This window comes from Heterocephalus glaber, unplaced genomic scaffold, assembly GCF_053883595.1.
Source record: "Heterocephalus glaber isolate CG9 unplaced genomic scaffold, H.glaber_assembly_v1.0 deba00000122, whole genome shotgun sequence".
NCBI classification, from domain to species: domain Eukaryota; kingdom Metazoa; phylum Chordata; class Mammalia; order Rodentia; family Bathyergidae; genus Heterocephalus; species Heterocephalus glaber.
Window position 1 is genome coordinate 88194933 of NW_028258138.1, and position 14577 is coordinate 88209509.

At 45.9% G+C, this 14577-nt stretch overlaps 1 protein-coding gene across 3 annotated transcripts in view; it reads left to right on the top strand.

Moving 5' to 3' along the window:
• Positions 1-12975: 12975 nt before the first annotated feature.
• Positions 12976-14577, top strand: part of Slc30a4 (solute carrier family 30 member 4) — a 31491-nt gene continuing 29889 nt past the window's right edge. Inside the window, exon 1 of one of the 3 annotated variants that reach the window (XM_021261570.2) lies at positions 12976-13669. In XM_021261570.2, coding sequence (XP_021117229.1) covers positions 13285-13669 — 385 coding nt within the window. In that variant the 5' untranslated portion in view covers positions 12976-13284. The remainder of the gene's footprint in view (positions 13670-14577) is intronic. The other 2 variants (XM_021261569.2, XM_004835802.3) reach the window with 2 other exon arrangements.

Sequence of the window (14577 nt, forward strand, 5' to 3'; positions counted from 1 at the left end):
AGGGCCGGCCCAGTGGGTCCTCTTGCATGGCAGTGGGGTACCACAAGCAAAGGTCCCAGGAGACAGGGCAGAGGCTTCAGGGTCTTCTACAACTCAGCCTTGAAATCCACACGGCAACACTTCCACCCTGCTGTACCGGTGTTGTAGATAGGTGAGTTATTTAGATATCTTGTAGGCAGTTAGACAGGGCCAGCCCTTGAAGAGCCAACATGGAGGACAGAGGAGACACATTCACTAAAGGCCAGCATTGTAAAAGGAGAAACTACCATACTCATGTGCTTCCCCTAGGGATGAATAGCAGTGATTGAAATTTTACCTAGGTATCCATCACCTGTGTGGGGGACTAAGACCTTCCTGAAAAGATCGCTGACCCATCCCTTACCAAAAATCCTTACTTGTTCCCTGTATGCTGGCTGTGTGACTTGCTTCCCCATTGGATCCCCATCTAATCAATATTACCTAAGCGACTATTCTTGTCATAGTCTTATTGTTGATCATAGTCTTATTGGTTGATCATAGTTTTGTCCCACCTCATGTCCACCTTGTGATTTCTCACTGGATCAGTATTACCTAAGTGACTGACTGTATTTTCGATCTTACTAGTTGACCACAGTTTTGTCCCACCTTGAACCCACCTCACCTCGTGACTTTGCCCCATAAAAAACCTTTGAGAAGCAGAATGGGCAGGCAACCCATTTTCCGCTCTCCCTTCTGTCTCTCTTAGGCAGAAGCTTTCTTTCTCTCAATATATTTTTCCTACTCTTAACCTCCGCTGTTCCTAGAATTCATTCTTCGATTGCAGAGAACACGAACTCGTGCTTCGGATATCTACCAGGTTTGGGAGTTGCATCTCTTCCCCCTATGTCACTGGTAAGAGGATCATAAAGAACAGGAATAGAGACCCCACTGTCGCGGACCAAGTGTCACCAACTGTGAATACCTCTGAAACCCACTACAGTTGGGAAACCCTTTAGTAAACGCTGTACAGGCCGCGGGCCCCAGCTCTCCAAGGAGCCAAATTTAAAAGGAAAAAAGGGTACAAAAGACTTGATCTCGATAGGGACCAATCCGGGCTTGAGGCTGAAGAAGGAAGTGTTTTCCTCCAAGTTCCTGGACTTGCCTGTGAATCCTGGCATGTCTCTCTGAAAACACTAAACAATTGAAGTGGGCCTGCCAAGAAAACCTTTTCTGGGGGAGAGAGGCCATGGTTTGCGAGGGAGGGACAGGGGAATAAGGCAGAGAAGCTGTGTTCCTAAGCCTGTAGTCAGTGGGCGGCAAGTGTCTTGTTCCTGGAAAACAATCTTTCATATTCTTTTGTATGGTGTCTGTAGTTTCCAAAAGCTTTCTTGTGGGCTCTCATTTGATTTTGATAATAACCCTGCAGGATAATTATAAGTGTCCCTGCCACATAGCCAAGGATGCTGAGTTTCAGAGTCAGTAAGTTAATTGCCGAGGTCACACAAGGATTCTAAGGGTCAGGGCTCCTCGGGACCCGAAGCCCTGGACTGCAGCGCGCAGGAGAGACACCGTGGAGAAACACCAGGTCTGCACACCCTTGGTGACAGACACTCAGAGCCAAGCTGAAAAAGGAAATCGACAATGTACAAAGGAACATGAATCAGGCTTTGACACTCGTGGTGACGTTGGGCACAGGAGTGATGACTCAGCTCACGCACTTCCCTTTTACAACAATACGGAGCAGCAGAGAGCCAGGGAAAGACTAGGAGTAAGAGCCCGACTCTCCCTGGAGGCACAGTCACGTGCGATATAATCACACTTGGGCTCTTTCACAGCCCAAAGAAACAAACAGGAAGCCCTCAGACTCACTTAGCTTTGAACCTGCAGGATGTTCCTTATACAATTGCATTTGGTGCATGCCCATTTGAAGATCAAATAATACATGAACAGCTGTAGAGTTTAGTCCAATACTCTTTCTCCAACTAGTGACAGGATCATATGGCTTTCTCCTTTCCTCTGTTAAAATGATGACTTTTGGGGGTGGATCTTCCAATGCTGAACCAACACTGCCATCCCTATAACAAAACCACTTTCTACATACTGCCAGATCTGACTTCCAATAGTTTGTTTTGTTAAACAAATTTCTATCTATGTTCATACTTTTTTCTTCTATTATCTTTATCCAGTTTTAGGATTAGGACAATGTTGATTTCCTAAAATGAGGGGAGACGTGTTCCTTCTTTTTTCTGCTTTAAATGTTTGATATAATTTATCAGTTAAAATGTTTATGAGCCTGCTGTTGTCATATAGGTAGGTTTTCAAGCTAGGAATATACTTTCTTTAATAGGTGCTATTCAAATTTTATATTTCCTCCAGAGTTAGTTTCATTAATTTGTCTTCTAAGTTACTTCTTAGAAGTTGTCAAATTTATTTCAAAGAAGATTTTTGTAATATGCTTTCTATATCCTTTTAAATTCTGTAAAATCTGTGGTAATGTCTCCTAGATCTTAACATTGTAATTTAAAAAATGTATAACTGATATTGTGCAACAGGAAGAAAAGGTCTAAAAGAGCAGGGGAATTGGGAGGGGTAGGGGAAGAGAAAAAAGAGAAAGGAAAAAATATCAGAAAAGGAAAAAAATGGAAACAAGGTCTTTGCAAATAGGGAAGGGTGGAGGGGGTGAAGGGAGGGCAAGGGAAGTGAAAAAAAAAAAAGAACCAAGAGACTCACGTAATGGTACAAGATCCCAATGATGAATGTAACTGTATTGTATACCTAAAATGTAACAATAAAGTTAATGGGGAAAAAAATTAAAAAATGAAAGATTGAAGAAAAAAAAAGATCAAATAATACACAGAGATGTAGAAAATAAAGTCTTTCTCTCCTCTCCGCCTCTCATTGCTACACTGGTGCATGTGTCCTTCTAGTCTGGCCTGCAAGTGCGTGTACACACACACACACGCACACTCACGTGCACACAACATTCTTTGAAATAAATAGTATTAACCTAACCATATCATTCTTTCTTTTCCTTTTTTTTTAGTACCGGGGATTGAACTTGGGACCTTATGTTTGTGAGGCAGGCGCTGGAACCACTGAGCTAAATCCCTGGCCCAATATCATTCTTTTGTTGTTTGTTTCTTTTGTTTTGAGATAAGATATTGCTACGTAGTTTAGGCTGACCTTGAACTCACACAAAGTGACTGCTAAAAATACTTTAATGGCACCAGTGGAGCGTTTTAGTAATAACTCGGGTTTAGATCCAGAAGGGACCGCCCCCCTGCAGGTGGGGCACCTCAGTCCATACCAGGCCCTTCTGCCAAGAGCTCTGTGCCCCTGGGAGCATTACCAGACCTCTCTGTGCTGGGCTTATCATCTCTCTTCTCCAAGCCATCTGCTGCATCCCAGGGGTCAGGGTGGAGGCCGAGCCAAGTCTCCGACTCTTTCACATATCCCAAGAACAAGCATTCCTAAAGTAGGCGTGGTGGCACACACCTGTGATCCCAGCACTCAGGAGGCTGAAGCAGGAGGATCACCCTGAGTTCGAGGACAGCCTGGGCTACATAGTGAATTCAAGATCTGGCTGAAATATGTAGTGAGATTTTGTCTCACCAAAACAAAACAGTAACAACAAGAACTAAAGAAGAAAATGAAGTCACTCTTTTGTACAATAAAATAGGGGGTTTTTTTTTTAATTGTAATTTAGTGTTGTTTTTGTTTGTTTGCTTGCTTTTTGTTTTGTTTTTTGAGACAGGTCTTGCTATGTAGTTCAAGCTGGCATTGATCTCACTGTGTAACCCAGGCTGTCCTTGAATTCATGGTAAACTCATGGTGATCCTCCTGCCTCAGCCTCCCTGGTGCTGGGACGACAGGCATGCACCACCATGCCCAGCACAATTCTGGTGGACTATTGAGCTGAGTGTTTGCTACCTACACAAAGAACGTAAAATTCAAAGGGTAGGGCCGGGGATTTAGCTCAGTGGTTTCGTCGCCTGTTGCGCAAGCGCAAGGACCGGAGTTCGATTCCCGGTACCAAAAAAAAAAAAAAAAAAAAGGGGGACATCTCTGCTTGCTGGGAATTTTCTAAAATTGACTTTGATGTGTAAATGAGAAATCAGAGAACTAGGAAAGCACCAGCTTGTTGTGAAGGCAACTGAAAATCCCAGTGTACCACAAGGAGAGGTGATGTTTCACGCCAGGGCAAAAGTGCACTGGATGCACTTAAATGTCCTATGTTGGCATGGGAGAACTCAGTACGCTCCCACCATGCCCACAGCCATGAGGAGCCTGCTCTATGACTTTTTTCATAGTAGCCTGCCAGCTTTCTCCAGGGTGTATTTTTATTACTTTTCCTCCTTTTATTTGGCCCAAGCTCACGCTGCAGATCCAGTTTCTCCTCCACTCTTCACTTTTACTTTCTTGAAAAGACTTGGACACTGCTTTTTGCTCATTTTGTTCAATTCTTTGTTTCAGATGAGAAGAATCTGGAATCTAACTCCAGAAGGAGAGGCAAGCAATGTAGAGCCCGATAACGTTTTGCTGGCGATCTACTTTTAGAAGGAGCTACCCGATAAGAGTAGGTGGATTACAGGCCCGGCTACATCCCACGTGAGTGAAGACAGTCTCAGCACTGCTGCCTTAATACCTTGTGGAGGGGTGAGGATTGAGGGAACCAAGCAGAGCCTGAATCCCTGATATCTGTCCCGGAAAGGCTCTCACTAACACAGGTGTAAAAGACCCAGAGATGCATCAGCAACTGACAGCCCTGAGGCCAAACCCAGCCTCTCCTTGTGTGTGTCCATCCTATAACCAAAGATAGTTTTCAGAGCTTTTAATGATTGGAAAAAACTGGAAAGGAAACACAGGGTACGGTGGCACATGCCTGTGACCCCAGCACTCAAGAGGCTGAGGCAGGAGGATCACCAAGAGTTTGAGGCCAGCCTGCACTACATACCAAGACCCTATCTCAAAAAAAAAAAAAAAAAAAAAAGGAAAGATATTGAGGTAGGATAGAAGAAATAAGAAGGCAGAAGGAAACAATGAAAATTAGATTTTAAAAATTGCACTTCAAAGATGGCAACTTTAGAACACAAAGTTACCCAAGGTTTTCCATATCTGTTTCCCCTGGGTCTGTTTATAATTCTTCTAGGCCCATCACATCTAATGTCCCTTAAAGATGTTGTTTTGTTTTGTGAAACAGGGTTTCACTACATAGCCAAGGCTGGCCTCGAACTCACAGCAATCTCACTGCCTCAGCCTCTCTAGTGCTGGAATTATAGCCATGCAGCACCACACCTGGCCCCCTTTGTTTAGGCTGACCTTAAGCTCAGTATGTAGCCCAGGCTGGCCTTGAACTCATGGTGATCCTCCTGCCTCAGGCTCCTGAGCACAGGAATTATAGGCCTGCGCCACCATTCCCAACCACTTCAAAGTAACAAGAGTCATTCCAGTTTCCCAAGTACACCCAGCCCTTTCTGCTTAAAGGCCCCAAAAGAACAATAGGTGACATTGTCTCTCACCTGGCAGAGACTCCGCCAATATCAGGGTTCCAGAACCTCTCCCAAGTGAACTCATCCCAGGAAAGGGAAAGCCCTGAGTCCCGGGAAACCTGTCAGGTACCTGCAGACCAGGCCAGCACCTGCCAGACAGGTTGCATCCTAAACACAATGGACCTCTTATCCTCCAGCGCTGCCCAGAGCATTCAGCGCTGGCAGGGTCAGCAGAGAATAGTGGGTAAGGAGAAGGACTTCCCAACTAGGCCCCACTGTGGGATCCCAGTTGTAGGCTCTACGCTTCCCACCTGTTGTGTCCAAGTGTTTCTGTGCCTACAGCAGGGAATCACCAGCACCCGGTCCCAAAACGTCACCATTTCCAGCTGCCATAAACCTTATTTGTAAGAGAGAAGAGTGTAAACCCTTAGCCACAAAGAGGCGAGTAAAACTTTGTCAGTCAGTATAAAATAGCTGTAATAATTACAGTAATTTATGTCTAATTACTACCTGGCATGGTGATTTCAAGGCATGATCGCGTAGTGTAAATCACACACCGAGATCTTTGTTAGTAACAAATTAAATTCTGCCCGGTCGTGTGTGCTCTTGCACCAGGTCTAAAACCATTAAAGGAAACTTCGGTTTGGTTTGTCCTGGGGTAGTTTGCTGGGCTGCTTTCTTGATCCAATTTGTTTTATTTTGCTCTGTTCCAGGGTTAAACAGCAGGTGAACTGGTTACATTGGATTCTGGGAGGACCAACATAGATACTTTACTGAAAAAAAAACTTTAATGCCATCTTTATTTATAAAAGAATTCTGGGAAAAGCTGGAAGCATTTTGCAGATTTTAATCTCATTAATCCTCACAGTAACCTTGAGTGAGTTTATACAATTATACAATAGCCTTCTTTGTTTAGAGGATCAGCTCTTAGAGTCCTCAAAGGAGTCACTTTGTTTGCAGTTGTTTCTTTGTCTTGGCTTAATTCATAAATGTTATAATGTTCTTTGAAATAGATCTAGGATAATCCTAAACTATTAGTAAGTTAATAATCACTGTTCATTTTGGACATACTAACCTCACCACTAAAAATATCTTAGAAATGACCTTACATACCAGCTATACAAAGAAAGAAAGGAACTTTCTCCTCCTTAATTGTAGCCAGGCATGGTTAGAGAAATCTACAGGCATGCTTACTTTAAAATCTAAGGGATAACCAGGCTGGGGATTAACCTCAGCACCACAGTGCCTGCCTGGCAAGTGTGAGGTCCTGAGTTCAAGAAAAAAAAATATATAAGGGATAGCAAAATGGAAGGCAGGAAAGCAATGAACTTGCTTACAGGGACCCCCACTTATGTCTCCTGCCTGTCCTAGGAGGGACCCAGCTCTCTCCTTGGTTCTGGGCCCCCCTTCTGCTCCCTCAGAGGAGGGAGGGCTAAGTTGAAAGCCTGCTGCCTTGTCAAATGGAGCAACCCAGAGAAGAGGGTTCCCTCCACTCACCGCAGCTGGGTGTAGCATTGCTAACCTTGTTTTCAGCACGGCCCACAGCTTCCATCCCTCCCGGGAAGGTGCAGGGCACACATCTCAGACATCCCAGGGGACCCGGGCAGCCACATCACATACTCCATGGCAAAAGTGCTCTTGGCGGGGGGGGGGGGGGGGGGGGGGGGGGTCACGGCTCCTCAATCAGGCAACCAAGTGGCGCCTTCCCCTTATTTCCATTAAAACAAACCAGTGTTTCCACTTTTCCCACTTGTTTCCAGGAGTGATTTCCAGGATGACGCCAAGGTCTCCAGCAGCTTCACCTGGGCGGGCTCGCTCCTCCGTGCTTCCGGGAGTCCTGGGGCTTTTCTGTGGACAGTTCCCCTAGTGTGCAGGAGGGAGGCACGGGAGACCCTGCAGAGGCCACTGTGAGCCAGAGCTCCAGAGTAGAGTTCCTGCTCAGTTTGCTTCGGCAGGACCCTGGCCTGTGAGACACTTAAGACTCCATATCTTCATCTACATAAGAAGTAATAGCTGAGCCCTTACTACGAGCTAGGCACTGGGTGTGCTAAGTTTACATGCTCCACATGTATTGGAGAGGTTTAATCCTTTTTTTTTTTTTTTTTTTTGGTTTTTTGAGACAAGGTCTCACTCTTCTCATGGAGCTGCTCAAGACCCTGGGGAGGTGCTGCCTCCCCAAGTTCAAGTGCTCCCAGAGCAAGAATAAGGAGGGAGCTACAATGCCTTGCATTATTGGGTATTCTAACTCATTTCTTCTTCATGTTTTATATTATGGATCATTTGCTATTAAGTTCTGCACAGAAGTGACAGGAAGGGAATTAAGCTGGCCTTTTTTTTTTTTTGGTACCATAGTAGAGACCCCTGTAGTCAGGTTCCAGTACCCACCTGCCCAGGGATCAACATAGGCCTGAGAAAAAGAGTACACTCAGAGACAGAACTAAGAGAGAGAAAGCAGGGGCCAGGATGACCAATGCTGGTGCAACCAACAAAGTCACTGACTTTTATGGGCAATCAATTGGGGTAAAGGCGACGTGTGATTTCTATGGAAATTAATGTAAACAAGGCTCATACAGGATAAGACAAAGCATTCCCAAATTAGGAACAGAATAGACAAAATATATGGTTGTAATTAGAACATTGTCCTTCTAGTCTGAAAGTTTAGTTGTGGGAACAGAATTTGGGTGCGAGTTACTCTGACCTCGGCACGTAGGCTTCAGCCAGACTCACTTCTCAAAACAAGCCAATTGTGGGATTAGCTCTTTACACCCTGCCTTGGGCATAATCAATATTATGGTCCTCTGCAGTACCAGGATTGAACTCAGGACCTTGAGCTTGCCAGGCAGGCAAGGCTCCACCGAACTAAATCCCTGCCCAAGCTGCCCTTCTTGAGAGGCAGGGCTGGAACAGAACTTGTGGGTCTATCACAAAATCACCCTCTGGAGTTTGACTGTCCACCCCACACTGTTCCAGCCCCCAGAGAGACAAATTGCAAAGGCTGGGACACTGCACGGAGACCCTCATCCTCACCAAGGCTTGCTGTGAATACCTGAGGATAACCCTGCCTTTCCCTCCACGTTGCTTGAAAATGTCCATAAATGAAATGAAATATTGTTTGAAGAAACTACAGTCAGGAGACTATGACGGCAGTCCTGAAATATATGCCTTATTCCTTTGTAGCTATTTAGCAGAATTTCAGGAGAAATAAGTAGAAATTAAAAACTCTCTCTCTCTCTGTCTCTCTGTCTCTCTCTCTCTCTCTCTCTCTCTCTCTCTCTCTCTCTCTCTCACACACACACACACACACACACACACACACACACACACACACACACACACACACCCCTACCAAACTGGGTGAACTGAGACATTTGGGGCTAGGAAAGCAACCCCAGGCAAGTGCTGTCCTTGCCTGAGGATGACCAGGGTGGCCTGGTCAGTCTTCCCTTCCGAGTTTGGGGATCAGGGGTCTGTGATCCGGGTTCTAACTCGCTTCGGTGCCCGCAGCCCCTCAGGGGTACGGTGGGAATCCAAAACGAAGGGACCGCCAGCCCAGAGTCCAAACACAGTCGCGCTTCTGCAGCTGAGGCAGAAGACTCTAAGGTATCACCTGAATTTGCAGAGGAAAACCCTGCTGCATGTGACCTTTCTGTTGCACTTTCTGTGATTTGCAACTTGGTAAGACCAAGATGCAGAGACTGTTGTAAAGAGGCAGCATTCGTGAAGAGTGGATGAACAGGAGTTGTCAATGCACTTCCAAGTGGCAGCTGGCGGAGATGAGCCCGAGCTCTGCGGACGGCGCTGGACTTTCAGTCTTGAGTCTTGGGGCCGTTTGAGAATACGGTGAACGATAAGGAAAACAGACGCAAAAGATGCTGTCCCAAGTTTCAGGTCTGCTGAACCCCCTAAGCCGAACCAGGAAACCTGGATAAAGACTCTTTAAGGCTTTCAGGGAAGGTTACTGTCATCCCATTCTGCCATAAAATTCAGGGTCACACCAGAAACTAACCGGAACGTCATGTTTTTAATTTCACGGTTCGAAAGGCCAGACCGATCCCTCGGCCGGATGTCCTATGCTCGGCTTTAGCTCGTATGGTCCACCTTGGAGCAAAGTGGGCACAGAAGACAGTGCTAGAAACATCCTAGGCGGGCAGCTGGGCCCAGAACGGCAGAGCGGACACCCCACCCACCCCACCCACCCCCGCGCGCCGCCCCACGGCCGACACAGCAGGCAGCAAGCCCCAGAGAAAGCCGCCCGATCCCCACCTGCGAGGAAGGCATCTGCACCCAGGCCCGGCAGAAAACAAGAGTGGCATCAGAATCACAGCAGACTTCTCAACACAAATCCTCAAGGCAAGAAGAGCTTGGAGTGAAGTACTGCAAGCCCTAAAGGAAAACAGCCTCCAACCCAGATCGATGTACCCTGCAAAACTATCTTTCAAAATTGATGGAGAAATAAGATACTTCCATGATAAAGAGCACCTCAGGAACTTCATGAATACCAAACCGGCACTCCAAAAAATTTTAGACAATATCCTAGGAAAAGACAACAAGGATCACAACCCCAGGAAGCCCAGAAGAATGAATCCACTGGGCGCTACAAGAAATTAAATGCAAAGGGGGAGAATCCAACAAAAAGAAAAAGTTATGAGAATGATAAGTCAATATGTATGAGTTATAACCATCAATGTGAATGGTCTCAATTCACCAATCAAAAGAAATAGACTGGCAGAATGGGTCAAGCAGCAAGATCCAACAATATGCTGCATACAAGTAACACATTTAATTCAAAAAGAAACTCATAGGCTGAAAGTTGAGGGGTAGAAAACAATACTCTGTGTGACAGGAACCTGAAAAAAAGCAGGAGTAGCTATCCTCTTTGCAGATCAAGTGGATTTCAAACCAAAATCTGAAACACTTCTGGTCCCAAGAATTCAGATAAGCAATAGTCAACTTGTATGTACAAATCTATTGTGAATATGTGTTTTCATTCCTCTCAAGTAAAAACTTAACAGAACTGTTGGTTCTTAACAGTAATACAAGAAATTTCTGTATTGTTTTCCAAAATGGTTTTATCATTTTACATTCGCATTAGCAGTATTAGAAAGTTCTAACTGGTTCACACCTAAACTGACATTTGTTCTCGTAAAACTTTTAACTTCATCTCCCTAATGAGTGTATAATACGATCTTGTTATTGTACTGATTAGTATTTTTCTGATTCTAGAGTTGCACACCATTCCTTGTGCTATACTGGCTATTTATCATCTTCGTATGTCTACTTTTTAATTGGGTTGTCTATTAATGAGCTGTAAGAGTTCTTTATATATTCTGGTCATAGGTTATATGCATTGGAAATATGGTCTGTTTAAGGACTACTTTTCATTTTAATGATGTCATTTGAAGTTCTAAATATTGATGGAATCTCATTTATCAATTTTTTTCTTTTATACATCATGTCTTTTGGATCCTAGGTAGTTCTTGCCTACCCTGAATTCATAAATATTTTCCCTTATAATTTCTTCTTAAAGTTTCATACATTTAGGCTTTCTTATTTAGGTTCATAGATCCCTTCAAGTTATTTTCATGTATGGAAATAAAGTGTTGAGGTTAATTTTTTATATATGGATACCAGGTGTTCTAGTGCCATTTGCTGAAAACACTATCTCTTCCTCAGCTCTTGAATTGAGTTTATGTTCTATAAAATGTTAATGTTAAATAATCTTTCAAAGCTCAGTGGACCATATATGTGTGGTTCTATTTCTAGATTCTCTGTTTTATTCCAATGATCTATATGTCTTTCCTTATGCCAACACTGCCCTGATTACTGTAGCTTTAGAGAAAGTGTTAAACTTAGGCAATAAATGTCTTCCAACACTGTTTTTATTTCTTTTTACTTTTCTAGGTCCTTTGTACTTCTGCATAACTTTTAAATTCCAATATCCAATTCTTCATTTATAGCAAGTATACATAGACCTGAATTTTTATATATACATGGTGTTTTCTAATCCTGATTAAGTTCAAATACAAGTTCTAGGGGCTCCTAGGGATTTCTTACTATTTTCTCTGTAGATGATCATTTCATCTACATATAAAGATTTTGCTTCTACCTTGCCAATCCTATCCCACTTGTGTCACTTTATTGCCAGACTATTTTGGTTTAGGCCTATGTTTCAAAGTTTAATGGACAGATGAAGAGTAAGCATATCTGCCCTTGTTCCCTCACCTTAGGGAGAAAGCATTGTATTTTCTCCATTCATATAAGCCATTTTTGCTGGAAGTATGGAGTACATGCCTTAAATCTGTTGACAAGGTTCTGTTCTACTTCCAGTCTCCTGATAGCTTTTACCATGAACAGCTGTGGAATTTAGTCCAATACTTTTTCTGTAACTACTGACAGGAACATACAGCTTTTTCCTTTCCTATGTTAAAATGATGACTTTTGGGGATGGATTTTCCAATGCTGAACCAACACTGCCATCCCTATAACAAAACCACTTTCTACATACTGCCAGATCTGACTAATTGTTTTGTTAAACAAATTTCTATCTATGTTCATACTTTTTTCTTCTATTATCTTTATCCAGTGTTAGTATTAGCACAATGTTGATTTCCTAAAATGAGAGGAGAAGTGTTCCTTCTTTTTTCTGCTTTAAATGTTTGATATAATTTATCAGTTAAAATGTATATGAGCCTGTTGTCATATAGGTAGGTTTTCAAGCTAGGAATATACTTTCTTTAATAGGTGCTGTTCAAATTTTATATTTCCTCCAGAGTTAGTTTCATTAATTTGTCTTCCAAGGTACTTCTTAGAAGTTGTCAAATTTATTTCAAAAAAGATTTTGTAATATGCTTTCTATATCCTTTTAAATTCTGTAAAATCTGTGGTAATGTCTCCTAGATCTTGATACTGTAATTTTTAAAATGTATAACTGATATTGTGTAACAGGAAGAAAAGGTCTAAAGGAGCAGGGGAAGCGGGAGGGGTAGGGGAAAGGAAAGAAGGGAAAAGAAAAAGTATCAGAAAAGGAAAAAATTGGAAACAAAGTCTTTGCAAATAGGGAAGGGTGGAGGGGGTGAAGGGAGGGCAGGGGAAGGGGAAAAAATAAGAACCAAGATACTCATGTAAAGGTACAAGATCCCAATGATAATTGTAACTGTATTTTATACCTAAGATGTACCAATAAATTTAATGGAAAAAAAAAAAAAGAAAACGCGGGGCCGGCCTGGGCTGTCACCCCTCCAGAGGGCGGAGCCCCAGACCCCGCAAGGCAACCTACAGGGGCGGGGCCGCCCGATGGGCGGGGACGGGGGCGGGACCCGGGTGAGGAGCCAGGGGCCACGAACCGGGATGAGAGGTGGGGCCCGGGCGAGGGGGTGGGGTCGTACCTTTATCCTTGCCCGCCCCCAGGCCGTCCATCCCGCCCATTGGTCACCCCGCCTCTCCAGGCCCCGCCCTGGTGGCCACGCCCCGCGTCCTCGTACCCACCCCGCCCTTAGCACCGCCCCCTGCGCACGCGCGGCCTGGAGCAGGAGCAGGCTGGGAGGGGCGGCGCGCGGGGAGGGGTGACGCGGCCTGTCAGATGCGGCAGGCTCTGCCGGCCGGCGACTCTGCTCCCGGCTCTTGCCGCTGACTCCCTGCTCGAGGCTCTCGCTCCTCTGCTCCCCGGGCCGAGCGGCAGCCTCCCCCGAGCCTGCGGTCCGGGCGACGCGCACGGGCCAATCCGCTCCTCCGGGCCCCCGCGGCGCCCCACGACCCTACGACCCCGCGCCGCGTCCGCAGCATGGGCGGGGGCGCGCGGCGCGGCCCCGGGGCTCGGGCGCGCGCGTAGCCGTCCGCCATGGCGTGGACGCGCTTGCGGGCGCTGCTGCTGCGGAGGGGCGACGCGGCGCCGCTGTTCCTCAATGACGCCAGCGCCTTCGACTTCGCCGACGACGCGGGCCCCGGCGGGCTGCCGCGCTTCAACAAGCTGCGCGTGGTGGTGGCCGATGGGGACAGCGATGCCGGTGATGGGCCCGCCCTGGGCGCGCGCGCTGCGCCGCAGGCCGACGACGACGCGCTGCTGGAGCCCGAGCTGCCGCTGGCGCGCGGCCGCTTGAGCCTCGGGCCCGACCCCTGCGACGGCTGCAGCCGGCGGCGCGAGCGCGTGCGACAGCGGCGCGTGAGGACCCGGCTGACGCTCGCCGCCGCCCTCTACCTGCTCTTCATGGTGGGCGAACTCGTAGGTGAGCCGTGCCGCCCGCTCCCGCGCGCCTCTGGCCGACGCGGCGTGAGGTCAAACTTTGTTTTCGGGAGTTTGTGGCATAGCGAGATGCCGATCGCCTGATGGGGATGGGCCGCTGGGGTTCCAAAGGGCAGGCCAACCTGAGCGATGCACCGTAAACGTCGCCCCGATAACTGGCTCTAGCTTCCAGCTCTGCGAATAGCCAGTCCTCGGCGGCCACATTATATTTATTATGTCATGTAACTTTCTCTCCTTAAACAATTCTGATAAAACGGCCAGTTCATTTTTGCAACATTTAAAATAGGTGATTCTTATCGCCCGGCGTGGTGGTGCACGCTTGACATCCCAGCACTCAGAGGCTGAGGCTGGAGCACCGCGAAGAGTTAGAGGCCAGCCTGAACTATGTAGCAAGGCCTTGCCTCAAAAAAAATATAATTCTGTGATGCCTTAGAGTCACTCACGTAAGAAACGTTTTTTTCCTGTTTTTGAGACAGGGTTTCTCCATGTAGTTCAGGCTGCCTTTGAACTCACTGTTCCCCGGGCTGGCCTCAAGCACAGAGCGATCCTCCTGCCTCAGCCTCCTGTGCTGGGATCACAGGCGTGCACCACCATGCCCGGCTCAGAGCAGTTTTTAATTCCTAAGATAGGCCAGGCACTGTGCTACATGATGCAAATACATAGTGGAGGACACAGCTATGCATGGTTCCTGCTATCTGAATCATTTAATAGAAGAGGAGACCTTAATGAATAAATACGTGATTAAATTTAAAGTTCAGATTATTTTAAGTGTTATAAAGGAAAAGAATAAGGTACTGTTCTATAATAGAGTAACAAGTTGGACATTGTTCATACATGAGTCAGGTACATTTAAACCATAAAGGAGCTGGGAGTTATTCAAGCAAAGAAAAC